This window comes from Clavelina lepadiformis, chromosome 9, assembly GCF_947623445.1.
Source record: "Clavelina lepadiformis chromosome 9, kaClaLepa1.1, whole genome shotgun sequence".
In the NCBI taxonomy this organism is placed as follows: domain Eukaryota; kingdom Metazoa; phylum Chordata; class Ascidiacea; order Aplousobranchia; family Clavelinidae; genus Clavelina; species Clavelina lepadiformis.
The window spans coordinates 10,458,902-10,486,353 of NC_135248.1; the positions used below are offsets into that span (position 1 = coordinate 10,458,902).

The window sequence follows — 27,452 nt, forward strand, 5'->3', positions numbered from 1 at the left end:
GAACTTCTGTGCACTGATTTAACTGATTTAAAGTTTGAATATGTAAAAAAATGTGTATATAACTGTGTAATTGTTTACCTAAGCATGTACTTTCATTACGTCTGAGCATTTTTGCGCACCCTACTTTTCATTTTCAGTTGTTTGGCACACCCAAGCTGCCAAAATCTTGCTAGAAAAGGCCATACTCTGCTGCAGTCCGTACTCCGTGTTATATAGCTTAGTTTGTTTCAGGTTTGCTACATATGTCTGCAAAATGTTAGCCGGACTGCTAAGTATGGCAGTTTTAGCCGAGATATCAGGTGTGCATGCAGAAGCTGAATTCCGATGTGCAAAGAAGCAGCTGGTGTGCACTGCTACTCATGGCCCAAGGCTGTCCGGCGTTTGTAATGGTCAAGGTGGAAGTCCTCTGATGGAAGTCTGGAAAATATTTTGTGGAAAATATTTTGTCTGGAAAATATTTTCTGGAAAACATTGTTTTATTTTTTATTTTTTAGGAGACATCGCTTAGATATACTATATTTTCAGTACAAATCGGCAGAAAGCCTATTTATTTTTAAGTTCATTTCATAAGCTTCCGTACGGTAGGCATCAGTTTGCTTCATCAGGTATGTATGCTAAGACTGTAAGAGGTGTCAGTCAGTTAAATTAGGCTGCTCAAAGAATCGGTAAAGTTTGGCATGTAGGCACACTCCATTCTGTGGAGTATGATATGGCAGGAGCACACCTTAGATTTTTTGGCCAAAACGGTAATGATTGCACACTGTGAGAAGAGCGATCTCTCTAAGAAAATTGAGACATAACTTTTTTATCCATTTTCTTTCATGAAAGGCCCCACATTTCGCCATATGGAAAGCATTTTTGCACAGGGAGGTTAATGCCAAAGAAATAGACTACTTCCGATTGGTGGCTGCCATATTTTTTGGTTGGCAAGATTTTTTTGATCACCTCTGTATAACAATAGAAATCATTCACTGACTTTTCGTTGATGCGTTTTGGGCATCAGATTTTATAGATTTTACTTAGCATATATGAATTCCTTTACGCCAGGGCTTCCCAAACTGGGGGTCGCGACCCCTTGCGGGGTCGCGTAACGAACGTCAGGGGTCGCAGAGCGTATACCAATTTTACACGAAGTACAAAATACAATCAAAACAAAATATCGTTCCAGCCTAATCAACATTAAAACCGCCTTGAGACCAGCATTAGCAGATGTTGAGCCACGGCTGGACTTGCTTTGTAGCAGAAAGCAGTCGCACCAATCACACTGAATAAATGTGTGTGCTTTTTTTGTTTCCAGTGGCCTACATATGTGTAAAGTAGTAAGTAGGCTTTGAGTACTGGTTGCTTGAATTCAGTCTTTGCATCTCAATAAATGTCACTAATGACAAAGGTATATTTCGCACTGCTAATCAATTTAAACGTGAAGGGTCGCGGAAAACTTCAGAAGTTTGAAAGGGGTCGCGAGCAAAAAAGTTTGGGAAGCCCTGCTTTACGCAATAAAGAAAAAAATTTGAAAACTTGTTGCCTAGTCCTTATTTTACAGCGGTTTAAATCCTACATTCTGGACTTGTTCAATATGACGTCTAGATACATGGTCAGCGAAGCATCAAGTTGTGTGTTGCGTGTCTGCGACAATTACTAGGCTAATTTCTTTTGCATGCCAAGCAAAGCTCAAAATGTTCAAATAGAGGTTAATGCAAGCTGAATTACTTTGTTCACACGGACTGCAGATACCACACTCTTATGCCTCACCTCACTTAACTCTTAACACCTCACTTAACTCTTATGCCACACCAGTATTAATACTTATAATTATTTTCTGTCGCAACTAATTCCTATTTTAACTAATGTGCCGATGGTTGTACCCTGCTTACTACTGTCCTCTGTAGTTAAGTGCTCACTCTACTGCTTTTCAGCTTCAGTGACGCACTTAAGGTGCATTATTTTGCACTTGATTACTTGGACTCATAGATTAAATAAGTCAGACTGTGAACTTTACTGTGTAATTGCGCAATTAAGTGTGCGCTTCCTTTACATACGAGCATTTCCTTTTCAGTTGGTTGGCGCACCCAAGATCTAGCTGAAAACGGCCATACACTGCAGTGCGATGTGGTGTTGTTTGTGTTTTTGGCAGCACTATTTAACTTACAATTAAACAAAAACTTAAAAATTATTTGGAATATTCAATCATTGTATGTAATATATAGTTTCCAGTGTATAATATACCTGTAATGTATATAATATATTATTATATATAATTGCCTTATATATGTAATTGTTTCTTTATAAACTGGTATGTTCATCCGAAATGTAGCATGCACAGCAACAAATATTGCAGTATGATACTGTTAGGATGTCCATTACCTAAATAACACGTATTATTTTCTTTACAGAAATATTCTTTATAAAAATTTAAAGGGTTATTTCTAAAACGTTTTGTAGCGTTAACCAGGCTTCAAGTCTAATTGTATTAATTTATGCTGAAAGTGTTTTTTCAAGTCATTGGGAATACTCAATTGGAAACAATTGATTTCTGTGTGCATCACTTCATTTAAAAGAAGCTTACAAACATAATAGTGATTTAAGGTACGAACATAAGTATTTTTATTTGTAGATAGCATTTCATTTGTTTTGTAATTCTTGTGTCAAACAATTGTTTTTCTGTATGAATACGTAAAACCTTATTATGACTATGACACTATATGAACTTTTAAACTAAACCTATTTTTGTTTTGATTTCTATGTTGTAGATTCACAAAGCAAATCTGTCATACGCTTGCAGCGTAATATTCAATCGAAAGCTTAGAAGGTCATGAAACTTGCTGATTCATCATCATTGTAATTGCTCGTTATTATCGTATATAGAGTACTTCCATCTTTGATTTTCAATCCATGATAGACAGCAGCAGTCAAAATATGTCAAACAGTGGCCAAAAACGTAAAAATAAGAACAACAACAGGTTTGTTGAAATTTATTGAAGTTTGCTTAATAATGGGAAATATACTTGTAAAATGAATGGTATTGCATATCTTATGTATATTAGCTATCTTTGCATGATACATTCGGATACATTTAAAAAAAAATTGTAAAAAATGATCATAGGGCATAGGCTAAGTAAGAGGCTTCATACGAAATAGCTTCAGTTGAACCCACCTGTAAATGGATTGACTTTCAGAATTTTGAAACTTTATATACATGCACGTAGTTATTTTTTATTTGATTTTAACTCATCATTTTATAACTTTGGTTTTTTTAAAGGAAATTGACCATAAGTCCAAGTGTTTTTTTTCTCATAAAATGATTCACATGTATGGATGTAAATTTCTCAGACAATCATTTTAATTTTTACAGATCCATGGGCAGAGGCAAATTGAACAGCCAAAGTTCAAATACGGTATTAGTCATTGCATTGGCGTAGAACTATTTTCTATGTGAATTAGTTTTTATTTTTGCTGCTGTAAAATGTGTAATCTACTGTATTCAGTTCAACAGTTTCAATCAAGGCATTTTAATTGTGTTTACTATTTTCAGAGCACTGATAGGGTATATGGTAACCCACGACTTGTCCATGCCTTGCTGTCATTGGTTGTAAGTACAACTTATTTAATATTTATATATAATATTTATCCCACATGGCCTGGTCAATAAATATAGTAAACATCAAAAGATAAAAGTTAATGTATATATACCTCCTTTAATTCTTGTTGAAACACCTGTATATAAGACTTTGTGGTCGTGTCCTTTCTCTAGTGGGCAGCACTTGTCCAAACAAACTGTTTCAACACGAGCACGCAGCGTGGTTAAAATGTGTTTACCAGAGACACACAGCCGTCGTTTAATTTACATCATCACTCTGCATCTGAATAAATGCCTTAATTAAATTAGCCTGCCTGGCCTCTGAGTTGGCGTTTGGTGATTTATCTGTTCAATATTATCATTTGCCCTTCTATGCAGTTCTTGTTTTATATTCATGTCTATTCACGTTAAGGGTTCACGGTGTAACACTCAAGTTAGAAACGGTGGTGTGTACAGTGGGATATTTCACACATTCAGCCCGAATGTAAGTACTGCTATATTATTTTTTGTAAGAAGTATAGACCTAAATGGTTTTATGCGCATTTTTTATATGAATTGCTCTAATATTCAATAACGTTTACTCAATAACTCTGATATACAATGACTTGCTGTCTTGTAATTAATTCCAAACATTATTACTGTATAAAAAGTTCACAGCTTGACGTTACACCCTTTTTGCAAGAGGCAATAAAATTTTCTCATTTATCACAGATGGACTTGGCGATAGGTGCCGCCCACATTCAGGATTCCCAATCTGGAGGAGATGCACAATCTATTCTTGGAGTGAATCAATCTGACATCCCAAACAAAGATGAAATTCTTGATGAAGTAATCTTCAAATCGAACGATGTTGTCTGTGCTCAGTTTCACGATGTTGACTTACAACTTGCCCATGGTAAGGGATCAAATCATATATACCTTTGACTTCCTACTTTGTTTGTAATATTCGGTCAATAAGTGTAGCATAGTTACCTAGAAACACTCCAGAATTTATGTAGAGTATATGAAATATATGTATGTCATATATATATATATATATATATGTATTATGTACCTATTATGTTACCTAGCAGATCCTTGTTTCAAAAACATTTTTCACTTTTTACACTTGATGATTCTTGCTAAAGCTTGTGAAAGCATCAGCGCTACTAAAGAAAACTCAGCCAAAGTTAAAGTTGTTCTGTCTAGTACGCTTTTATCAGTGGTTAACGGTGTTCTACCTTCTATACTTTGTTCAAATAACAACTGTACACAAGGGTGGTTATTACTAATTACATCAGTTTTCATACCTTTATATTAGACAACTTACACCTGATACTGTTTCTATGCTAACTAAGATACTGGTTGAAGCAATATTTTGTTCATGATGTACAGAATTAACACATGGTGCGTCTTGATTTTGATTGCCGTTTCCCCTTGTTTGTATTATTACCATATCAATTTTTACTTTCCTACCTGTCCCTACAATCAGTTCTCAGAACCAATAGAGATGTGAAGAACCAGCAATAGAATTCTAATGCAAACCACCTGCCTGTTAAAATAGACATTCTCTATATCGCTTTAATATACTGAAATCTGATACTGGCATTTGATGTAGCCTGACTTTTATTATAAGTGGTACGTGCTCTCTTTAAATTAATGATGAAATTGAATTTCATTTAAAATTAATAGTTTCAGTCAAGTCTAATGGAGACGCCGGTCCTGAGAGTAGACCAAACAGTACAGAAATGAAAGCTCTTGAACCCTGGGTTGGCGGAGGAGACAGTTCCAATGACACTGCAATTGGAGGACTGGAGGTTGGTTTGTGTTGTGAAGAATATTAAAGCTTTCACTCCGTTTTATTTATTGTTTAGATAGTTATTCTTTGTGTTTTGACGTTACAGTGTAATTTTATATATATATATTTTTATGTTTATACATAGTTTTATTATTTACTTCATTAGCAGTCTTACATATTCTTTTAAAAACTATGTATGTATTATTATTATTATTATCGTAGTAAAAGCCGAGAACTTGTTCAATACTATACAAGTCTATTTGACTTCACGGGGCTCCTATTTCTAACTTTTAGGATCCGATTAATGTTGACACTGGCTCAACTAATGGCTGGGGTGCAGAAGAAATGTTTCGCACCAACAGGGAACAATATGGAGTCAAAACTAGCTACAACCCTGACCTGCCAGAGTACACGTGAGTAGCAAGAGCAGTATGACTAATTACATAACGTGCTTGTTGGTTTTGAGCGCATGGAGAGGGGAAGTTTGTTTACAAATTTTTGTAACTGCTCTATATTTAAATTGCATAATAACACCGATTGGTTTGCTATACATTTATTTGCCATTCTAGCCATGAGTCCACGATTGTAATCAACTATACTAATGTAAAATCAAAAAAGCAGAATACTGTACTTATTTATTTTCTAAATTGCAAAATTATTACATTTTTGCCAGCAATGAAAGATGCGATGTGATACTAGCATGTTTTTTTGTGGTTACTTGATAGTATAATTAATTAATCTAACAATATGAGAGCAATACAATGACGATACAGTGCATTGTGTTTTTATACTTGTTACGTATAAACGCACACAGACATACAAGTGATTAATTGATGATTTATTGTTTGCTTACGTTTTAAGAACGCCTTTGGACAATGATAATTCTGAAAACTTTGCTCAACGCAAAGCCAGAGCTGAGAAGCTTGCAAATGAAATTGAAAATTCTACAAGTTACAACAAACATATCAACATGGAGGTGATTCATTACTTGCTTTCAGTTTGCTTTATACCTCTAAGCCCAACAAAAACAAAAGCACAGTCTGAAGAAGTTTTGTGTGTGATTTTTTGAGTTATAATTCTGTTTATGCTTCTCTATTCAAAGCTTGATGAAAACACAACAGAAGAGGAAAAATTCAGCTCCGTTGTCCGTGAAGCTCCCCCCCCAGGAAGGGAGGTCATGAGAAATGAAAGGTTTGTTGCTGCACAAACCTGATAAAAACTTAGCTTATATGTGCAATATCATCGGCAACTTTTGTGATTCAGTAAGTTTCCGTCATTTTTCTTGATTCATTGTTTTATTAAATAGGAACATGTCTGGTAGAAACAGAGGCCGTGGTCGTGATCAAGGTCGTGACTCACGTGACTTGCGTGGGCCACGTCCAGGTCACCATTATACAAATTACTCCAACCAGGGGGGCATGCAACGGGGTTCTGGACCACCATCATCTTTTGGCCCAGGTGGCGGCCGATCAAATACCCCCAGCAATGCAGCTGATTCCCAAATAAGCCTCCCCAACCAAAATAAGCCTTTTCGACCCTCGGGAAGCACGCAGTCCAACATTCCACCAAGGTAGGGTTCTACTTTGACTTATTACTTTCAACTTGTAATGTCTGCCGGAACGTTTAAAAAATTGATGAAACAAAGCGATGTTAAATAAACCAAGTGCTATTGTTGCTTTTTATGACAATAGAATACGACCAGTCTCTAATGTAGCACATGTAACATGAACACTAAATAGAGTGCATCTGTGCAGATGAAAACTTATAATTTCCTCCAGGTTTAATCGACACTCTGGTGGAGGATCCTATCCAAGAGATGAGGAACGGGCTGGAGGCAGATACAATGATGGACGTAAGTTGCGTTTTTCAATGAATATTAAATATTGCTTATTTTAGTAAAGCATAAAGTATATTTTTCAAATATAATACCATACTAATTAAAGTTGGAATTGTTTGAGATAATCAACTTTGACTACGTTGCTTATCTGTTTTCACAGTTTCTTTTTATATTTTGCACCATATCTTGTCTTGCTTTTCTTCTCTGCTTTATCAGCCTGTACTGAGTATTTTAACATGTAAATATTTCCTTATTTATGCCTTCAGCTCCCCATCACAATTACATGAACCAGCCAAAAGGCCAACGACAGGTTGGTGGGTCACAGCGTGGAAATTTCCAGAGAAATCATCCATCGCCAACCCAAGATTATAATGTAAGGCATTTAGACTCATCAATCATTGCATCAAAATCATTAGATTTGGCAAGCCTTTTGCACCAATTATACTTATTACTTCGTTGCATTTACAGTAGCAGTGACTATTTATTCCATTTCCACATTGCTTGTCTTTATAGCAGTCTGGAGAACCCCCCGTTCTGTCATCTGGCCAGAGCACACCCCAGCAATCATTGTCTCGAAATTCTTCATCGTCGTCAATGACACAGCAGGCACCGTCTCCGCAATGGTCTAACAAGATGTCCTCAAATGATGAACGGCCCCGTCCACCTTCTGGTGGAAATAATCCACCATTGACGAGGAACTACTCATCGGGGAGCAACAAAGGTGAGCTTGGGTCGTCTAAATTTAAGGTCCAGTTTCCATGACTATGGTGACTATAAAGGTTATGTTTTCTGCGTAGCATCTATGGGAGTAGTTTACGAGGATTTCAATACGACGACATTTATATTAGAAAGTACATAAAGGTCTGTTTATGCGATCCTTAGCTTGTGTAAACAATTTAGCATGCAAGATAGTGACCTGCAAAAGTTAGGTTGTCCTTTCCTGATTCAGGTGAAAAACAGTTTAAGCAGCCAGTCCCAAAGCTTCACATTATGCCAAGACTAGTTAGTCGTCCAGGAAAAGCAACAAGCAGAACACACGAGATACCTGTCAGAACAGGGGAAGTGCGAAATGAAGGTGAACCTTTAGCATCTGACTTAGGTTACTTGTTGAAGCCTTCTTAAGTGCAAAAACTCAAGAGGGCTGTCAGGGCAGAGAATGAGAAGAATGTTTTAAGTTATGTGCTCAGAAAACTTAGCCAACTGGAGTTGTTACAGTAGTTGAAGTTATCCTGTATGTTGTTAATGTTTGATCTTGAGTGTGTACTATTTACATGACAAGTACATTTTTTCCAATGTTTACCTCTTAAATGCGTTTAAACATCATAAAAATACTTTGGCCAGAGTATGGTATTTATCCTGGTTGTAGCATTGCTTAAATTATTTACCTATCTTATTTCAGAGAGCTCCTATTCATCAGTTGTTCAAAATACAAAAGCTGGACAAAATGTTCCTTCAGGCCCACCTGGTGGCTATTCAGAAACTCGTCTGCGTCAGCCTCATGCCTATAGACATGGTGCAGCTCCTACAGCAACTGGTGGAACAAAAATGTTTTATTCGCCAAGAGGTAAATGATTTCATGTTCTTCGGTTTCGCTGCTAGGTTAAAAATTTAGGTTCATTAAGGTTATTCAGATTTTATTTACCAGGTTTTAAGAGAAACATTGAACGGTTAATTGTCTTTTGACCTAAACCAAATTCTTGCATTGTCTGTTGGATTTTTATGGGTGTATTTTTTCTATACCACCTTACAGACATGTTTTAAACCAATTACTTTCATTTCGTCTGTTTTAAACCAAGTTGTCACATTGATTAAAAATTAAAATAACTTTGTTTTTGTTGTAATAGCATTGTTAAAGCTGTTTTGCAATTAACAGGGCACTCTCCCCCTACTGGTAACCCTTCTGGTGCAAATGCGGTTATTTCTCACGTTGGACAGCCACAGAGGCCTATGATCATGCACCCACAGTCCGGCCCGACACGTTACATGGGTTCCTCAATTTCTTCAGCTGTTGTTAATCCACAAATTGCTCGGAACCAGAAGTCCACATCAATTGAAGGTATCACGAAGAATTTTGATGCCTATTTTTCATCCAAATATGTTAAGAACTGTGGAAATAACAAAATTCCTCTTTGCATCAGATAACAAGGCTGTTATCAAGAAGACACCGGAGCCTGCAAGTCATCCATCTCCTGCATCATCAAACATCGGATCCTCCACTAAAAAGGATAGTTCGGATGACACAGTTAAGGGTCTCAAAGATTTTAGCAAAAACTTCAAGGTATTATATTGTAGTTGATGATTTTTCTGCATTTTTAAATAGCAAGTAATTGCTTGCTTAAGAAGAAAAGACATTTCAATAAAATTTACCCAACGTTTTTTTCTTTTCCAGCTTGCCGAATCTTCAAGTGTCAACGAACCCAAACAAGGGGCTGCTCCAATACAAAAAAAACCTTCAGTGGACTTGTCAGGTCCCACCAAGAAAAGTGCTGCTGGCAAGCTCACACAGCAGTCTTCACCGGGGTCAACTGGAGCCCAACAAACCCCATCGACAACCTCAAAAGGTAATGACAGAAAAATTCCCAACATTTTAAGCAAGAACAAAACATCAAATAAAATGCTAAATGCAAAGTGCAGTGTGTGGTAGTTTTTCGAAGCTGTGATGGTTGTCTTATATTTTTTGTGTAGTGTATCTAAAATAATTTCATTTTTCTTTGCCTACAGCAGTTGACAACCAGGCACCCTTGCAAAGTCAACAACAAGCCACACAACCTCCACCAAAGCAGATTTATTCGCAGCAGAAGCCAGCTCCTCTTCAGACCGCTTTGCAGTCGATTCCGCCGGTGCATCACCCAATCGTTCAGAATCAAGGAGGAGAAATGGAGCAGATGATTTCCCCTCCTCTAATTCTTCTTCCTTCAACCCAGGCTTTCAATGTTCCCATGCTACCTTTGGCTATTCCACCCCAGCCAGGATATGTCATTCCTCAAGGTTGGTTTGGATTAATGTTAAATGTTGTGGCAACTCGTTTTTACCATCGATACTCCATTGTTTTATATGACAGTATTTGCTTTTGCTTACTTTGTGTTTAGTGGTAGCTATGATATTCATTTATTTTATGAAAAGATATATTCATGTGATTATTTCTACCCTGATTTCTTGTTTGATTTCAATATTGATCAGTATTTAGTTTTCATTTATTGTTAATTGTTATAGAGCCTATTTCTTTTTTGTGCTGTTTGTGAATATAATTGAATAACCATTTGCATATAATTTTGCTATAGAGCAATCAATTCCACAGTCAACCAGTATATCACCACCGCAACCATCCATAAATGTACCATCTCCTCGTACAGCCACTACTGCAAATGATGTCCTTACTGTTAGTGCTGCCACTGGCCCCTTCGTATCTCCTCAACACTTAGTACAGCCACTTTCAGAAGTGCCGACAGGTACATTTTATATTGCGCTTTTACAAGTTAAAATTCTGGTTAAAACCAAAAGAATGTTTATTTATTCATATAACATTGATAACATTTCGATTTTATGAAGCATTCATTGCACTCATGGAACAAGGATTTATGTGGATTAATATTGATTATATGATTTTGGTTGATTGTTTATGATATTTGCATTAATGCATTTAATTTCAATGCCAACTAAGTTTGTTGTTTATGCAGGTACGTTTAAGCAAGCATCAGACACTTCTATGCAATCTGGCTCGGAAACAGCCACAAAGTCTGCTGCAGAATCCACAACAGAAGCCGGAGCACCACCAGATGCTGGGTAAGGATGAAATATCAGACTCCTCTGCATATTGTCGTTTTATCTTTTGACGCTTTTTAATTTTTTTTTGTGGTTTCAAAACAGAAATCATCAGCAACAAACTCAGCAGCAGCAGCAGTCTTTCCAGATGAATCCAGAAGCAAAGGAATTTACACCAAGATCATTTGCTCCAGTAAGAGATCAGGATATTTAAAACATATCGTAGTTGTGATAGATGCGTGTATTTATTGCTGTATGCCCTACAGTGACAGTGCACACTCCATCGGTTGATGAATGACTTTTGTTTAAACATAAACACATAATAAACATATTCAAAACTTGATTTATAGAAGCCTGCGAGTGTTGCCACGTCAAGGTCTCCTACTCCAGTGACTGTTCATCAGGTGGATTGAAAACTTCTGCCGTAATCTATGGATAATGGATATGCACGGCAAGTTGTGAAAGTATGCGTATTGCCTAACCCTGTTATATTTCCATTCCAGACTTTGCAGCAAGCTTACTTCACGACGACTGGCCAACCCATTGCTAATCCCAGTGCAGCGATGCAAATGCAATACCAAATCTTACCAAATAAAACTTCAATGACCAAGCAAGGTTAGCTCTAAACAGCTTCATTCGTAGGTTTTATGTTCATTAATGTAAATTGCAGAAACCTAATTTTGGTCCTAGTGATTGCTCCCAATTCACTGTTAGCTATTCGTTTGACAATGTTTTAAGTCGCTTTAATAAATTTTCTTGTCGTGTTTTTTCAGTTCCTGGTCAGGCGCTGATGAGTCCGTCACCAAGCGAGGGCCAGGTGGTTGGAATGAGTCCGCACATTGCCCAGCACATTCACCCACCTCAGCCCACATTCATACAGGGCCAACCATATACACCTCCCTCGGTATACTACATGTTGTGAAAGCGCACAGTTATCTGCTTGCTGTTACTATGTTCTATGCTCAACAAGCTGTTTGCTGTACAAGTAGATCACATTTTCTCACAAGTAAATGAAGAAATTTTTTCATGTAGGGTCCATTCCTAATTGCCCAGCACGGTGGTCACCAACCAATGGCAGCTGGACAACATGGTGTCATGGCTCCTCCACCGGTAATGTATAATTTTATAAATCCAGTAAATTAATAAGAAAATGGAAAAAAAGGTTATCTTAGATTCTGGCAAGTTGTTTCATGCTCGTTTTACATACTTAGTCAAAATCATAAATTTTTAGCGATTATTTATAGGTGGCAATTTCCAAATTTTCAGTTAAAATTCTGCCGTAAGTAATTGTTTTTATTATTTTATTTTTACTCTTCAGCATTATCAAGGTGTTGAGTCGATGGTCTATACACCAACAGGTCACTTTGTTCCGAGGCCAATGCAACCAGGATATCCTGCAGAAGCACAAATTTATGGTAAGATCTAATAGTGAACTGATAGTGGTTTCAGAGCAATGTGGCTCTTACATAAAGTCTTACTAATTTCTTGGCCAATCTGGTTATTACTTGTAGATACATTTTTTTATTTAGAGCTCAGAGAAAGCCGATAGTTAGTGTATTTTAAACTTATTATATTCAGTAATGTTTGTGTTAATTTAAAGCAGCGTGGTCCAACTACGGGCCCGCGGGCCGCATGCGGCCCGCGGATAAAATTTTTGCGGCCCGCGAGCTTTCACAGTATTGATTTAATTTATTTCAATTGGAACAAGTATAGCATTAGGATAAAAAGTGTCAAAAATTTAATTCAAAGTTGTAGACAGCAGGACCTATACTGTTTCAACCTATCAGGTCTCGTCAGTACAACTGGGCTTCTTAAAGGCTGATATGTACCTAGTGTTCCGGACGTATTTGTTTCCTTTAAATATTCCACAGTTATCTTTTAAATTGGAACCCTAATACTGGCTATTGCGCAACAGTCAGAAATTTGGCTTAATCCAATAATTGCGACAGCATCATTGTATCGCATCATCCATTTGTTTGTTACGTCATAATAGTAATAATAGTGGTAATAGTATTGGAAATGGCCCGCAAGTTGTCACGTTTTTGTAAAGTGGCCCGTAAGTCAAACGTAGTTGGACCACGCTGATTTAAAGTATTAACAGTCTATGCCATTACTTACAGGTTACCCTCAAGCAAGTCCTCAACCAGTCCAGATCCAACAAACACAACAGACACAACAATCTCAGCAAGGTCAACAACAACAATCCCAGCAGGGTCAACCTGGATCACAACAAGCACAACAACAACAACAGCAGCAAGTTGCACAAGCCAACTACATGCAACAAGCCAGGCCCCACTCAGCTCATACTCCCAATCAGGTAAGTGATTTAGTATTTTTGTGTTAAAGGAATTTTTCTTTTGCTGGCTAGAATAGGTTTTTTTTTCCAAAATGGTTTGCATTGTACAAAGGACTTATTTGGGTTAATGGAACAAACTTCAAGATTTCATTCTGGTTCCATTTCACAGGCACATGTCCCCTCGGCAAGTCCAGCTACAAACATCCAGCCCCAAGCAGGGGGTATGACGCAGGTTACCCCACAATCACAGATGCATCCACCCCCACAAAATGTTGCCATTCAACACCAAAGCTACTATCAGTCTCCACAACAGATCATAGCACACCCGGCTCCGATAACATCAATGCAAGGACGAATGGTTCCAAGCAGGTGAGAAATTTTCTTAGAAAGAATGTTGTGTTTGGTTTTGGTGAAATGCATATTTCTGTTGTGGTTGCGGCAGTGCAGTCATGCGGAACAAAACTGAAACATTAGTGCTACTTTTGGGTCGGGTTTTGATTATCAAGTGCTTTTGATCGCCAGTGCTATGTACCAGAAATAAGTTAAGGCTTTAGTGATAAGGAAGTGTAGTACCCTAACATCATTGCAAAATTGCAATTCTATGACGATTGGTGCTCACTGGCCCTTGTGTTGAGCTAAACCAACTTCGTTTTTTCTCAGTCCCCACGTATCTTACCCACCACACCTTATGATGTTGCCCAGTGGGCCACCCAACGGTCAGCCGATCACGCACAGCGCCACCACTCCTGGGCAGCAGGGCTACATTCAACCGACTGTGGTGTCTACTGCTGGACACGTACAACAACAATATATGCAATCAAGACAATGTAAGTTGCTTGACCCGATGTCACTCAAGTGTAACAAGTTTTAATGTACCAACTACAATATACAATACACGCATGCGCCGTGCATAAGCTGTAGTTTCATTTGTAAAGTTTTTTGAAACATCATTCCTAACACAGCAAGTCAGCGCTATCTCAGAAGAAATCCGTTTGGGCCTTTACTTTTAAAATCGCAGTTTCGCTTTTTGCTTTACTTCACTCTTACCAAGATAAAGAATATTGAAATCTGGCTTTTTATTTCCACAGACCAACAGCACCAATCACAGACCGTGATACCGGCTTATCCAGCACCGAACTGAAAACGTCTTTTTGCTTTACTTAGCCAAGGTCGTCAGAGTCTTCTCCGTTTGTATTTTCTGCCTTGAAGATGCATGTGGTCACGTTTGGACCGAAGTAAATTTCATCGATTACGTTACTGTGGTCAGAACGGCGTCCAGAATGTTTATTACAAACCATAGTGTGTTGTTCTGTTGATCTTAAGCCATTCGTTTTCACCGGTCATGTATATAAGCTGCTTCAGTTTATAGTACGGAAGCCATGCCTTGTTGAAACTCTTTTAGCTACATTTAAATTCTGCTCTTCTTTTTGTTTAAAATGTACCGTGACGTTAGAACCGTTGTCTATGACGTTGGCGTGTCCTTCGAAGTAAGAGTGTAACCTGCGTATCACTTGTTTTTATTTTAATCCACGCCGGCTCTCTTCAGGCTTTTTGTGTTTTATTTTTGTTTTCGTCATCATACGTCGCTTTTACGTCATCAGAATTACGCCTCGAGTTGCTGTTTTAAACCGAGGCTCTCGGGAGCCGGAAGGGCGCTATCCTTATACAAATTAATATTCTTAATTTAAAATAACGATTAATTAAGATTGTAGTCACGAGTTTTATGTCATTTTGTGATACTTTTTTTGCGAAGTGTGGGTCTAAAGCCTAGTCGGGGCAAAATTTCATTGTTCAGACCTAGCGTTGCGGCCTTCGTTTTTTCTGTTGTATTCTGGTCATAATTAACGTATCTGGAGTTGTATCCGATGATTTTTACCACTGTTGCAATTTGATAGCAAGCGCTAGCTAATCCGTTAACAACTTAGGCAATCGCTGTAATGTGCCCAGGTTCGGTTTCAGCTCAAAGCTGTGGAACGTGTTGCTGATGTGTATTGCTGTTTGTGACGTGCCTGTATTTGCGTACTTTCATCACAGTCATGAATAGGTGCTTTCATCAGGAACTTAACGTAGTAAACACGGCTTAGGTTAATTACCTAGGATCACACTCTTATTTATCACTTCACGTCGAAACGACTGTAATCGTTTGCTTTCGTGGAGTCCATTTTGCCTTTTATTTGCTGTTTGTTTGTTGACTGGATTGTGATCAGGTCTTGCCCTTGTTAATATACAGTTGTTGCAGATATGTCACGTAATTCTGTCGGCCCTGGTTAATCGAAATTACCTGAGGTTATTTAAATCTAGCGAATTGCAATGTTTGGTGTGTTCTATTGCTTGACGCGAAGTGTTTTCATTGCATGGGTATGTTTTGCGCATTAATTTCAATAGGACATCTTGGTTTTCAACTGTGACCGCTCGTGTGTCACCAGTATTGTTTTATAACCAACACAAAAATAATTGGACTTTTATGAAATTGCTAATGGGCTGGATCAAGAAGTAATCATTGTAATATTCAAATTAGTCATTGGAAACCGCTTGTATGATAACTGTTACAGTCTGCAAATGTGTACATATTTTTACTTATTTATTATTGTTTGGTTTCTCTGTGTATGTAATTCACTTGTGCGCATTATTTTCTCTGGTGCCAAATAATTCAGTAAATCCTTTCGAAACTCAAAAATATTTCCTGGTTTAAAACCCAACAATTAATTTTTTTTAACTCACTTCAAAGTTGCTTTAAAAAGTCGCAGTCTAGCAATGGTATTTTTTATGTTGCTCTGTGTGATGCAAACAAAAACTTACGTTTGGTTTGGTAAAAGATTCAACAATAAAAAAATCAACACAGGAGTTGTTTTTCATCGTTTCATTTTGATTTAATTTTTATGCTCAGTTAGAACTGTTTGATTTAATTTGTGAGTAATTTTTCAAGATTTATTTTTTGGGATTTAAAGGGAATGGAAACACTAGAAAAGTGCAACCAAACCAACAAACTTTCCCTAACATTTCTTGACATAATCATATTTGTGAGAGGTATTTCAATTACCATATCATTTAATGCACTGTCGGTTAGGAACATTTAATAACGACTGTTAAGTAGGCAGATTGAGATCAAAAGCAGCGGCATCGAACATTAATCCATGTACAGTCTGCCTCTTGTTGTACTCGGATCACTATCGCTGCCACTGTCTGATGAATCACTGTCACTTGCAGCGTGGGAGTCCGGTAATCGATGCAAAGGAACAATTGGTAACATGGTGGCTGCGTTTTCTTCAACTGAGTCGGAGGTGGCGTTGATTGCAGCCGCCGCCACCTGTGCAGCTTGTCTCCTGTGAAAGAGTTGTTTCTCGCATTGTTAGTATCAGTGAAATGTGCTGTGGAAACATCCATCCTAGTTATATGTGCTGCTCAAGAAAGGAATGATTATTAATTATTGATGCTTGAACTTAACAACTTACACTTGTCTGTTCACTGCAGGTTTGTAGTGTTTATGTTCAGTTGATGGAGAATTTTCTCGTGTTGTGACTTGGATCTCTGAAAAACAACGCTTTGGTTTCAACTGATGCCAGAACAGGCAGTTGAGTGAAAAACATCACAACCAAGGTTTAACCTTTACGTGACAATTTGAGATCTTCCTGACCTGAAGGTTTACTGGGCGGTCCTATCCTTAGCACTTTTTCATTTACCATTGCTTTCCGCATCTTTTGGAGCACAAACTCTGGGAGCTTGAAGAATTGCAGCTCCTCTGCCATCGTCCCAGGACTGTCTCTGAAGTTTGAAACAAAATATATTTTTTATTATCCAAAAAAGAAATGGAAAGTTTTTCTTACATGAATAAATGCAAGGAATCGATGTTAGGAGATAAAATCAAGTCTTACAAAGTATTAAAAAACTTACTTGTATTCAGTCTCAAAAAGATGCATCACGTCCTCAGCCATCATTATAAAAGTCTGGAAAGAAAGATAACAATGGTTTAAATGCAATGTCGGGAAAACAACAGAATGAAAACTGTGTTGAAAAAAAATTAGCAGTAACTCACATTTTTGCCACCTGTTGCAGCCATGCAGTTGTGTTTCACCATCCATTTCTTGTCTTCATGATCACCTGCATACTAAATGAAAAGAGAAAGATGAAAAGCGTTCGAAACTATAAAATCCTTTTTTGCTTTTTAATGAGTAATTTTTGCGTTCTTCCAAACAGTATATAAAGTATTATCTACCTTGAACAAATCTGGGTGTTTCATGTAAATTCGCCCTCTTGTTGCTCCTAGACCTAACGCTCTGCAAAAATATCTGTTGGTTACACTCTCATTCCAATTATATCAGAATTTGCTCCTTGGAATTGCACCCAAGTAAAATTTGCATTCATACTCAATTAAAAATTATTTTGATAAGAAAAATTAACCGGCCTCATCTGATAAGAATTAAATCTGTTAAACATGAACACCGCAAGACAAATCATGTCCTGCTGGACACAATACTGAGTTCACTATCAAAAACACTTCTATATTTTACTTAAAATAGAAAGATGACTGACCGATTAGCTTTAGTCCCCATAACAAACTCTGTTCCAACTGTGAGTCGTGCGGGATCCCATTGCTGTATAAAAAAATTCAACCGATGTGAATACAGTATTACATGGTTTACTATTAGGTTGTAACACACAATATCATGAACAAAGCCACATTTGTAGACAACCTACATTTTCTATTTTTCTTTTTACGATTTCTTTGGTGTTTCTGTGAGGGCTGCCATACCTTCGTGGAGAGGATACCAATGTAGCAACAGTCTTGTGGGGCTTCTGTTTATAACATTTACAGTTTTTTATGAATAAGAGATGTAAAATAGTATTAGCTTGATAAGAACAGGTGAATATATTCTGTATAAAATATACCAAATGACACAATAACAATACAGTAGAAGCCTCTTAGTATACCACCTTGGGACCTCACTATTTCGGTTATAATACACAAAACCGCTGCAGCAAGACCTGAATCAATAGAGTTAGCAACAAAAAGATCAATTTTAACCATAATTTGGGCATTTGCATTTCAGTGGCACGTTTTGTCTAAGAAACCTCAATTAACAGTTATATCAACAGAAAAGGAACAACTTTCTATGTTACGAGTTGAAATTAACTGTCATATAGCATACACACATGCAGAAAACACAATGTAAGAGTTGCAGGGTAAAGCAATAAAAACTAAAAGACAGCCCACATACAACAACACAGTGTACGGCAGACAGTAAAAATCATGAGAGTAAAATGGTCATGGTACATTTTTTACGAAAGAATTTGGGACCATACCAAAGTAGACTGTTAGCTTCTATTGTAACCTAGCAATGTTCTTACCTTTGGCAATGGGCTAAGAGATCTTCTTTGTAACATATCTCTGGATTCTTTTAACCTCTGTAAAAATGTCAAAACAGTGATGTAATCGGCATATTTATAAATGCTGATCACGTAAGGGGTGTCCTTTAGGTCAGCAAGGCCCGAATTCCACCCTACCCTGGATGTTAGAAATGCACAAAATTTCTTGGAAGTCTTATATTGAACGGCTTGAAAGTGATCACTGAAACAGAACAGCTACAAATGACAGACAGCAAGGAACGTAGGTCGACTTCGTATGTGTATGTACGGTGCGTGTGACATGTCTGATATGTGTGATTTCTATCGGTACAGAACTCAGGGTAATATTACTTATAATCTGAAAACACAAACAAGGACTAAGTAAGGAAAATGACATTACCCTGTGAATCTGCAATCGATTTCAATAATCGGCATTACTTGTAAATTAGATCTCAATTACGTGGCCAACAAATATAGACATTAAAACAGGTTAACTGGCAACTAACTCATCATACTGCATGCAAACAATCAATTAAACAAGTCAGGCTAACAACTGCAATGCACATACTAAATTGGCTGGGATTAAAGCTGATGCGTGGCTAGATGTAACACAAAGAAATTGGGCGTTAACAAGAACATGGTAGCAAAGCAGGTCATGGCTCACCAGAACTAAAGCAAGGAATTTAAGACAAGAAAAGGGAATTACCAGGAGTCTAGACACGCAATGACAAAGATATTTGGAGTTTTGGGGTCACACAAAATCTTATAAATCATTATCACTTAAATCATATAATTAGAATATACAACAATGCTAATTTGGACGTTACAAGCGGTTTAAATTTGATCTTATCGACCCAAAAATGAGCTGTTACAAATTGTATTAAAACAGGTGTTACAAAAGCAACAAATTTGATGCTATTACAAACACAACATAGGTTTTAAATTTACCTTATTCCATGGAAAATCCGGACTAGCAGCACGCCTTTTCCCAACAAGATGACTAGGAATATTTGATGGCATGGAAGGACTGAATGCTGTCATAAACAAAGATCCAACTGATTGTTTGAGAATCAACTTTTCACATATTTAAGTGTGTACCAGTAATAAAGCTCATTGAAAGCTAACATCAAACTTTCTAACATAAGAAACTGAATTGACAAAGTTTGAATACAACTGGTGCCTGTTTGCAGCATATCCATTTGGGACGTGCCAGATAGAATATGCCATATGTGGAAAAAAAAATCAGAATCCTAGGAATGTGGATCACAGATTTTAGTATTTGTGTGAATCAGTATCGAATCTGCTAACTTTGCTTATTTGACATTTCGCTTTATCAAACTACCTATCAAGCAAGATAATCATGTTTAAACTTGTCATTTTGTTGACGAAAATTAACAACAAAAATTCATCTATTTTCGCTTATAATTAATTATTTAAAACTATTTGCAAGCATTTGATTATTTTTGTATTTGATAGTACAAACAAAAACTTGAGTATTTTACTGTTGATGTTTTACTTTATGCAAAATAAAAAGTTTGGTTGCAAAATTTTGATTTGAGAGAATAACAAAAATGGTAGATACTCGTGCGTAAAACTTGGATTTAATTCAACACATCTCTAATGTCCATACATTGCCAAAGTTAAACCATAAACAGATGTGCAAATCACCTCTTGTTTCAGTGGTCTTTTTCACATTCTTCAAACCGTCTTTATGATGTTTGTTTTGATCTTTTCCATCCTTTAAGCCAAAGAGCAGTTTGGCATTGTCTAGAGTTTCTCGACAAATATCCAAAACCTGTTCAAATTTTAACAAAATCAAGAAAAATTGAAAAACGATCATCACTTCTAAACATTCGATATCCTTTCTTCAACAGTGTCGCGCAAATAAGAAGGGTAATCACACCATTGTATCTGGATCAAGAACAGATGTTGCTGATGACTTGAATGGTTCTCTTGCCATATTCTCACAAGCATTTTCGGCAGCTTCTCTAAATACCTGAGATGTAAACCAATCGGGCACTGTCCAATGAGATGCATTTAACAGATTATTTTTAAAAATTGATTTTATAAATATATACCTACCGAGATGTACTTTTGTAGTGTTTCTAAAATATCTTGATTGATGGCAGGTTGCAGAACACTTCTCAAAAGGTGCATTGATTTCGCTGCACTTGCTCTGCATGAAGGGGAAGCCCCAAGGTGTCCATTTTTCATCCTTATATAATGAGGCTGATCAACATGATAGACACTGAATGGTTGCTAAAAAGACATAGTTTTAGACCATAGTGAAAGCTTTGGCACAAGCACACATGACACTCGTCAATATCATGCCGTACTTCCCAGTCTCGTTCCAGTTGTGAATGTATTAAAAAAATAATAATGAAAGAGAAAAGTATAGCAAAAGCACAGCCACCGAACTGCACAGCAACAGAAGTTTTGGAACATATACAGTTTAAATTGAGAGAAGAACTGGTGACATAATTGAACTTAAACACAACATTTGACAATCTTTATCCTCATACTGAGGAAAGTCTTAGCACTACTTAAACCTGAACGATTATTCCTCATCATTCGAGCCTTAATTACTGAGCTAGCCTTTGTGCAAACCCCAATTGTCACACATTCCATATTTGTTTTCCTAATATTTTACATATGATGCACAAACTTAGAACTGTCCCCAGGTGCACTGAATGCGTGCAAGTGTTGTTAATGCCTTAAGAGCAGTGGTATTTTGGAGTGGGATCGCTGAAGATTGCAGTCCTCCCAATTTTTCTGACGGGGATCACAATCCTTTAGTTCTTCTTGCTTTGTGTCATTTCATTCCCATTTTCATATACAATTGGAATAAACATTTGGATACAAGTACAACACCATACCATGCCTGCTTGACAGCGAACCCCACTTCTTTTTTTACGAATACACCACTGCTTAAGGCCATACCACAGCAGCGTCACTGGGTATCCAACACGGGCCGCATTATTCATACAGTAAGGCCAGCGCTCGAACTATAATCGGCTACCGAGCCAGCTTAAACACACTCACTCACCATCACAGCAACATTAAAAACTTTATAATGTCACTTACGTTACAATTAAATTCCTCATTGATTTTTTCACCATATGGCGGTTTCTCGGAAGGCCAGAACGTTCTTGAGCAATATCCGGAAGGTACAAACACTTCAACCATTTTTACCATGAAAATTTACGGGGATTGCAAACTGCCCGCTCAACTAGGCCTAGTAGCCTAGCTTGTTCAAATAACTATAACCTAATGATGGAACTTCTGTTATCAAACAAAAATTATGTTCTCCCTATAAATAAGGCTACGGTAACGATGCCATATCTCCGCGCAGAAGTAAGCTAGAAATATAAACAAAACATTTTTGCTAAGGTTAGTGCTTTAATGCAAGCGCTGCAGTTATTCCGGGTTTCCCACGCTCTTTATCGCCCCCACTTCTGTTGCGGTGTAACTGTGGTATGTGGTGCTGTGGGTTCCAGGTCGTTTCAACCCACGGACGATTCAACCCCGGACGATTCAACCCACGGACGATTCAACCCAGGACGATTCAACCTAGGACGATTCAACCCGCGGACGATTCAACCCACGGACCTTTCAACCCGCGGATGATTCAACCCGTGGACGATCCAACCCGCGGACGATTCAACCCACGGACCTTTCGACCCACGGACGATTCAACCCGCGGACGATTCAACCCAGAACGATTCAACCCACGGACGATTCAACCCGCGGACGATTCAACCCAGGACGATTCAACCCAGGACGATTCAACCCGCGGACGATTCAACCCAGGACGATTCAACCCAGGACGATTCAACCCGCGGACGATTTAACCCGAGGACGATTCAACCCACGGACCTTTCACGTACTATTGGCTTAGGTTATCACCAAGTTACTTTGTAGCCAATATTATGAAAGCTAAATAAAGCTAATATGTAGGCCTAAGCTAATATAAAGATTTTTGTGTTTCCTTTTTTTTCTTTTACCACTTCTTGTTAGCATTGGTTGTACATCAAAACACTTATTGTTTTCTGCTTTCCAGCAAAACCTTGAATATTGTTGTTTTGCCCTATACAGTACTTTGCGTACATTTCTGTCTACGCCTGCTATTATTTTTTGTATTGACCCGTGTAGATCGGTTATTATATAAAATGTTCTCCTTTTAGCATTAAGTTAACATTTTTGAAGTTTTTGAAAAGACAAAATGCATGATTTAGTTAGCTTTCGACCCACGTACGTAAATGTGTGTATTTATTTTTTTGCATGTACACAAATTACAGATATTTTTATAGACACCTGTTTATACATCGATTAATTAGAAAGAAAGTTGTTTTATTTACGGGCAAGCTTAAGTGGTAGGCCCTGGAATGCTCTAAAAATCTTGGTGGTTGTTGTCAGATGTGCTGGAAACCGTTCAAGCATCTGACCACAACCACCTAGCATTCTACAACATGTAGCTTATCCTAATCCTACCATTCACCAGTCCCCAGGCTACTTCGCAACAGAAGGGGTGACGATAAAGAGCGTGGGAAACCCGGAATGACTGTGGCGCTTACATTAAAGAACTTACTTTTTGCAAAAGGTAAAGTGAATTGTGAGATGTTTATTAACGTCCCTTACACAAACATCATAAAAACACATGCTATTTTTACGTGGTGGATAGTCTGTGATAAAACCATAATGTACAGCGGACCAATTTATCTATGCTAAGTTATATTATCGATGTTGTGTGATGCATGCACACTCTAGTACAAATTTTAAAGTAAAATGTATGATTGTGGCCAATATTCCAATATAGAATATTTAATTCATCTAATATAGGAAATTGTACTGACTTCACTTGTGGAGCAAGTTGTTTTTCTATTAACTTTGGCATGGAGTGATTTAGCAAAATTAAAGAAATGGTGATTTGTTATAGGCTGATCCCAGTGAATGTTCTATAAAGTCTGTAGCGTTATGGTATTATTACTAGAATCCCTATAAGGGATTCTACAACGAGGTTAGCACTATAGGCAGGGTTGCCATACCGTCCTTATTTCTAAGATTTGTCCTTATTTTGAAGGTCCGTGTCTTAGAAAATATTTTTGTCCTTTTTTCTAAGAAATGTCCTTATTTTCACTTGGGTCCTTATTTTCGTCTTATTTTTAGGGCAGAGGTTCCTATTTTGGGTATTTTGACACCTTTAGTATATCATTTTGTGCCAAAGAGATACAAAAATTTAGAACATGCAAATAGTATCTCGTTTTTTCATTTTTGGGACATTGATTGCCTTCTCCTGTTGTGCACCGTTTAGGGTAGTATTCTTCTTTAGTTTCCTGTTCGTCCTTATTTTTGAGTTGAGACCGATGGCAACCCTGACTATAGGCTACTATTTCCTCCTTACAGTCAATGGCAAAATATAAAAAATACAATGCAACCACATATTTTACCTAATTATTTTACCACTAAATATGAAAATGTGGACACGTAATGCCACCAAACGCTTACACAGTGGTCAGCGGTGCGCTTAGGAGTTGAGTTGCAGTTGAATGGTACGTTGAGGAGAAAGAGACAAACGTTTTTTACACAATATCCTAACCACAGTACTAACCCCATCGAAAAGGCGCGGAGCGCAAAATTTCTGAGCTTTTACGCCTCAAAATGAATTGTATTTTTATAATTAAACAACATAAGCGGCAATTTATGGCGTCACCGTCAGCAACGATTTTAAAACACCGTTCTGCTTAGTATATGATTTCCTAGACCTAGATGATAGCTGATAAGGAGTAGCAAACAAAAAAATTCGATAAACGAAAAGTAATGAAGACTTAAAAACGCCTATAACCAAAAAAAATTGGTTCGTGAAGGAGACCATGGCCCTCACTTAATTCGCTAGTGTACTTGCAGCATTAGGCCTAATTGTCTGAAATGCGTGACATGGATTTACTTTCTATGGAAGTAAAATAACAGTGGTATTGTAATTACAAGGAAACCTAGTTCATGTCCTTTGCCAGCTGTATTCTTAAAATTAGACTGTTTGAATGAGTTTGGATAAAATTTGGAATATCTTCGCAATAATACAAGGAACGTCTAATTAAATTTAGGAACTAATTAACTTCCAAGGGATCACGGTAGCCGAACCAACCTTTTATTCTTCACTACAAGACAAACCGGGAACGGCACGAAAAAGAACAGTTTTCTGATTTCTGAAAATAAGTTAGTTGAATTACGATGATTGTAACTTCCAACATCTTCAATTTTTCATTTATCTATATGCGTTTCTTATAGCCGCAGAAGTAGTTGAAAAAATAACACATTTGTTCTGCTTTCTCTTTCAAAACTAATGCATCAAACAAACATCATTCGTACTTTTTAGCGATTGTAATAAAACGTTTGTGACAACACAATGCAACATTTCCAATCATGCCACATGCTGGGACACTAAAACATTGATTTGGCGCCAACAGAGATTTACACTTTCTGAATGCTTTCTAGTTCGATATAAACCGTAATAGATGTTAAAAAAACAACGTGTATCTACATTTTTTGGCCAGCTGCTGCCAATTCGAATTAAAACGACCAGCATAAAAATGTTATTGCCAAAAAGGAGGACATTTTGGGATTTTAGCTTGTCTTCGGAAGACAATTCAATTGTAATGAAAAAAAGGACAAATCCTCCAAAATGAGGACGTATGGCCACCCTATATATACAACTATTGTTTAGTTTAGTTAATTAGTTAACAATTGTTATTAGTATTCTATGTAGCGGGAAAAGCCTGGCTCATCCATTCAGAAAGCGAAAGAGAGGTTTTCTTCTTACGAATTGCGGCAAAAATAAAACCTCACTATGCTTGGCCGGGTTATGAGTTCAAAATCTTTCGAGCATAACATTTTCTCTTTCGCATTCTAAATGGTGGTTGAAAGGCTTTAGGGTACCAAAATAGTGATATAAAAGTTCCGGGAAGTGACTTGATGTAGAAAGGAGAAAGTTGGTGTAGCGCGTTGAAAGTGCTTGCGTAGTTTACGATAAGTTTCGTTTTTTTTTCGTCACGATATTTACGCTTACGTGATTCAAAGAGATTTAAACACATGAGTAGAAACTTCTCTTTTGCGCATGACGTCATGTTTGTTTCTTTTATTCTCTTGGAGCATATTCTACTTTCTCCACGGTCACGGTTCACTACATAACAATAAACATGCAGACGACGACAATGATTTTCAGATCTGTTTGCTGCTGGAACAGATTAGTCTTATTATTACGGTGCAGTTGTTGGGATCCAATAGGTGTTAATTTTAATTGAAATTAATTAATGAAATCAGGTGAGAGTTTTAGGTTCAGCAATTAACTTAGTTTCAGTTCCTTGAACTGATAATGCTGCTGTTTTGTATCAAGGCATGGCTTAGCCTACTTGAGTTGCGCGGGAAGATTTTTTCGTTCACCACATTTAAGGTAAAAATAAAATGAATGGATGAAAAATTTAGATAGACCGAGTCATATTGTATTGTTTCATCTGCGCATAAAATTACGCTCCACGCGCAGAATAAAAACTTTACAGATTAAGACTCAATAGTACAGGTCTTATGTTGCAGGCTTTGAGTTATTGAAATAAGCTAAATAGTCTGAAATAATGGCAAACTTGTGCTGTTTACCAATGTGCAACAACAGGTCACCTGCCGTGACTCTGTTTAAGATACCTTCGAGAAAATTTGTAAAAAAGGAGAAGGAAAGCTGGGCAGAAAGGTTAGAGTGTATCGTGCTGGCTTGCAGAAGCGACGAGCACATAAAAAATCTATTTGCTCGAGATGCTGTGAAAATGTGTGAAGTGCATTTTGAAAGATCTGACATTGTTTTAAGTAAAATTTGTTTTACATACACTTACATGTAGTGTAACTAGTGTATTGAGGAAAGATATTTAATGTAATGGCATATCTAGCGTTTGATGCAGTGTTTGTTTTCCATGAGATGGTTTGATGCAGAACTTCATTAAATTTACTAGCGAGTGAGCACAGCATAACACTGCATCTGTAACAAGCTATTAGTGCAAACCTTCACTGTGGTTTCAGATTAATATATGTACCATTACAAGTATCAAAATTGAAAATGTTCATGTATGCACAAATAAGAGTTTTTTTGCAGAGGGTTCCCGTAAAGAATTACGTGAAGGAGCAGTACCCACTTTGTCTTTGCCTAAGCTGACTTTGGCGCAGGTACATTCAAGAAAGCCGCCGAAGAAGCGTATCTTTGAAACAAAAGTACATTTCAAATCTGTTGCGTCCTTGAAATCTGCTCGCTTGCCGGAAGGTTGGCAGAGGTCATTTGAAAACAAAAATCTTGTTTTTTCTTTTTATGATGGCTGTGATCAACCTAAATACTCGATTGGAGTATTATATGACATGTCATTAAGGATATGCTATTATGGCTGGAAAGCACCTCGCTCAAGTTGTATTTACTCCCTGGACATAACTACTCAAACACTACACGGCACCATAAAAGATATTGAATCGTTTTCAATATGTTCTGGATTGTATAATTCTGGAAGTGGCCTGCCACACATGACCACCAAATCTATGACACCATTCAGTTCTGAAAATGCACCAACAGTTAGGAAACTTGCATACAGGTGAAACTAGTTTTTCAATTGTGCCTATTGCATTTGTTACATAAATGAAATTCATCATTATTTAACATTGAATGAATCATATAGAGTGGTGGGATTCAGCCGGTTCGTGCGAACCGGTTCTTGGAATTTTAATGACATCTGCGAACTGTTTGTTAACAAGCATATGTATAAGCCTATGTGTATGTCGGTAACGGGTCAATATGGCATGCTGCTAGTGAGAGAAGGAAATTTTAACATATTTC

At 37.3% G+C, this 27,452-nt stretch overlaps 2 protein-coding genes across 6 annotated transcripts; one reads left to right on the plus strand and one right to left on the minus strand.

The window, feature by feature from the left end:
• Positions 1–2,397: 2,397 nt before the first annotated feature.
• Positions 2,398–16,093, plus strand: LOC143470182 (uncharacterized). 4 transcript variants are annotated; one of them, XM_076968134.1, is made up of 31 exons: positions 2,398–2,586; positions 2,751–2,960; positions 3,353–3,395; positions 3,533–3,589; positions 3,990–4,061; positions 4,289–4,472; positions 5,249–5,373; positions 5,649–5,767; positions 6,216–6,330; positions 6,457–6,545; positions 6,661–6,924; positions 7,133–7,206; positions 7,458–7,564; positions 7,705–7,912; positions 8,591–8,755; positions 9,065–9,247; positions 9,330–9,469; positions 9,581–9,752; positions 9,913–10,179; positions 10,473–10,640; positions 10,869–10,974; positions 11,059–11,156; positions 11,302–11,357; positions 11,457–11,568; positions 11,727–11,857; positions 11,986–12,063; positions 12,272–12,368; positions 13,074–13,270; positions 13,419–13,618; positions 13,910–14,076; positions 14,338–16,093. In XM_076968134.1, the coding sequence occupies exons 2-31, from the start codon at positions 2,893–2,895 to the stop codon at positions 14,388–14,390; spliced, it is 3,915 nt and encodes a 1,304-aa protein (XP_076824249.1). In that variant the 5' UTR covers positions 2,398–2,586; positions 2,751–2,892; the 3' UTR covers positions 14,391–16,093. The 4 variants fall into 4 exon arrangements, with proteins under 4 accessions (XP_076824249.1, XP_076824253.1, XP_076824251.1 ...); XM_076968138.1 differs by having other exon boundaries at positions 11,059–11,146; positions 11,304–11,357; XM_076968136.1 differs by having other exon boundaries at positions 9,916–10,179.
• Positions 16,094–16,279: 186 nt separating this feature from the next.
• Positions 16,280–21,964, minus strand: LOC143470183 (deoxynucleotidyltransferase terminal-interacting protein 1-like). 2 transcript variants are annotated; one of them, XM_076968140.1, is made up of 14 exons: positions 21,677–21,964; positions 20,675–20,851; positions 20,496–20,580; positions 20,261–20,387; positions 19,541–19,626; positions 18,596–18,652; positions 17,945–18,043; positions 17,780–17,841; positions 17,463–17,523; positions 17,283–17,354; positions 17,141–17,193; positions 16,884–17,011; positions 16,702–16,777; positions 16,280–16,572 (listed from the first exon to the last, which is right to left on the minus strand). In XM_076968140.1, the coding sequence occupies exons 3-14, from the start codon at positions 20,550–20,552 to the stop codon at positions 16,377–16,379; spliced, it is 1,074 nt and encodes a 357-aa protein (XP_076824255.1). In that variant the 5' UTR covers positions 20,553–20,580; positions 20,675–20,851; positions 21,677–21,964; the 3' UTR covers positions 16,280–16,376. The 2 variants fall into 2 exon arrangements, with proteins under 2 accessions (XP_076824255.1, XP_076824254.1); XM_076968139.1 differs by having other exon boundaries at positions 20,496–20,588.
• Between the last annotated feature and the right edge of the window lie 5,488 nt (positions 21,965–27,452).

Coding starts and splice junctions, on each gene's coding strand:
- LOC143470182 (XM_076968134.1), top strand. CDS start 2,893: ATGATAGACAGCAGCAGTCAAAATATGTCAAACAGTGGCCAAAAACGT. Junction 4,473..5,248: donor TGACTTACAACTTGCCCATG/GTAAGGGATCAA, acceptor TAAAATTAATAG/TTTCAGTCAAGTCTAATGGA. Junction 7,565..7,704: donor CGCCAACCCAAGATTATAAT/GTAAGGCATTTA, acceptor TTGTCTTTATAG/CAGTCTGGAGAACCCCCCGT.
- LOC143470183 (XM_076968139.1), bottom strand. CDS start 21,787: ATGGTAAAAATGGTTGAAGTGTTTGTACCTTCCGGATATTGCTCAAGA. Junction 17,842..17,944: donor TAAAAAGAAAAATAGAAAAT/GTAGGTTGTCTA, acceptor TTTTTTATACAG/CAATGGGATCCCGCACGACT. Junction 17,194..17,282: donor CTGCAACAGGTGGCAAAAAT/GTGAGTTACTGC, acceptor CTTTCTTTCCAG/ACTTTTATAATGATGGCTGA.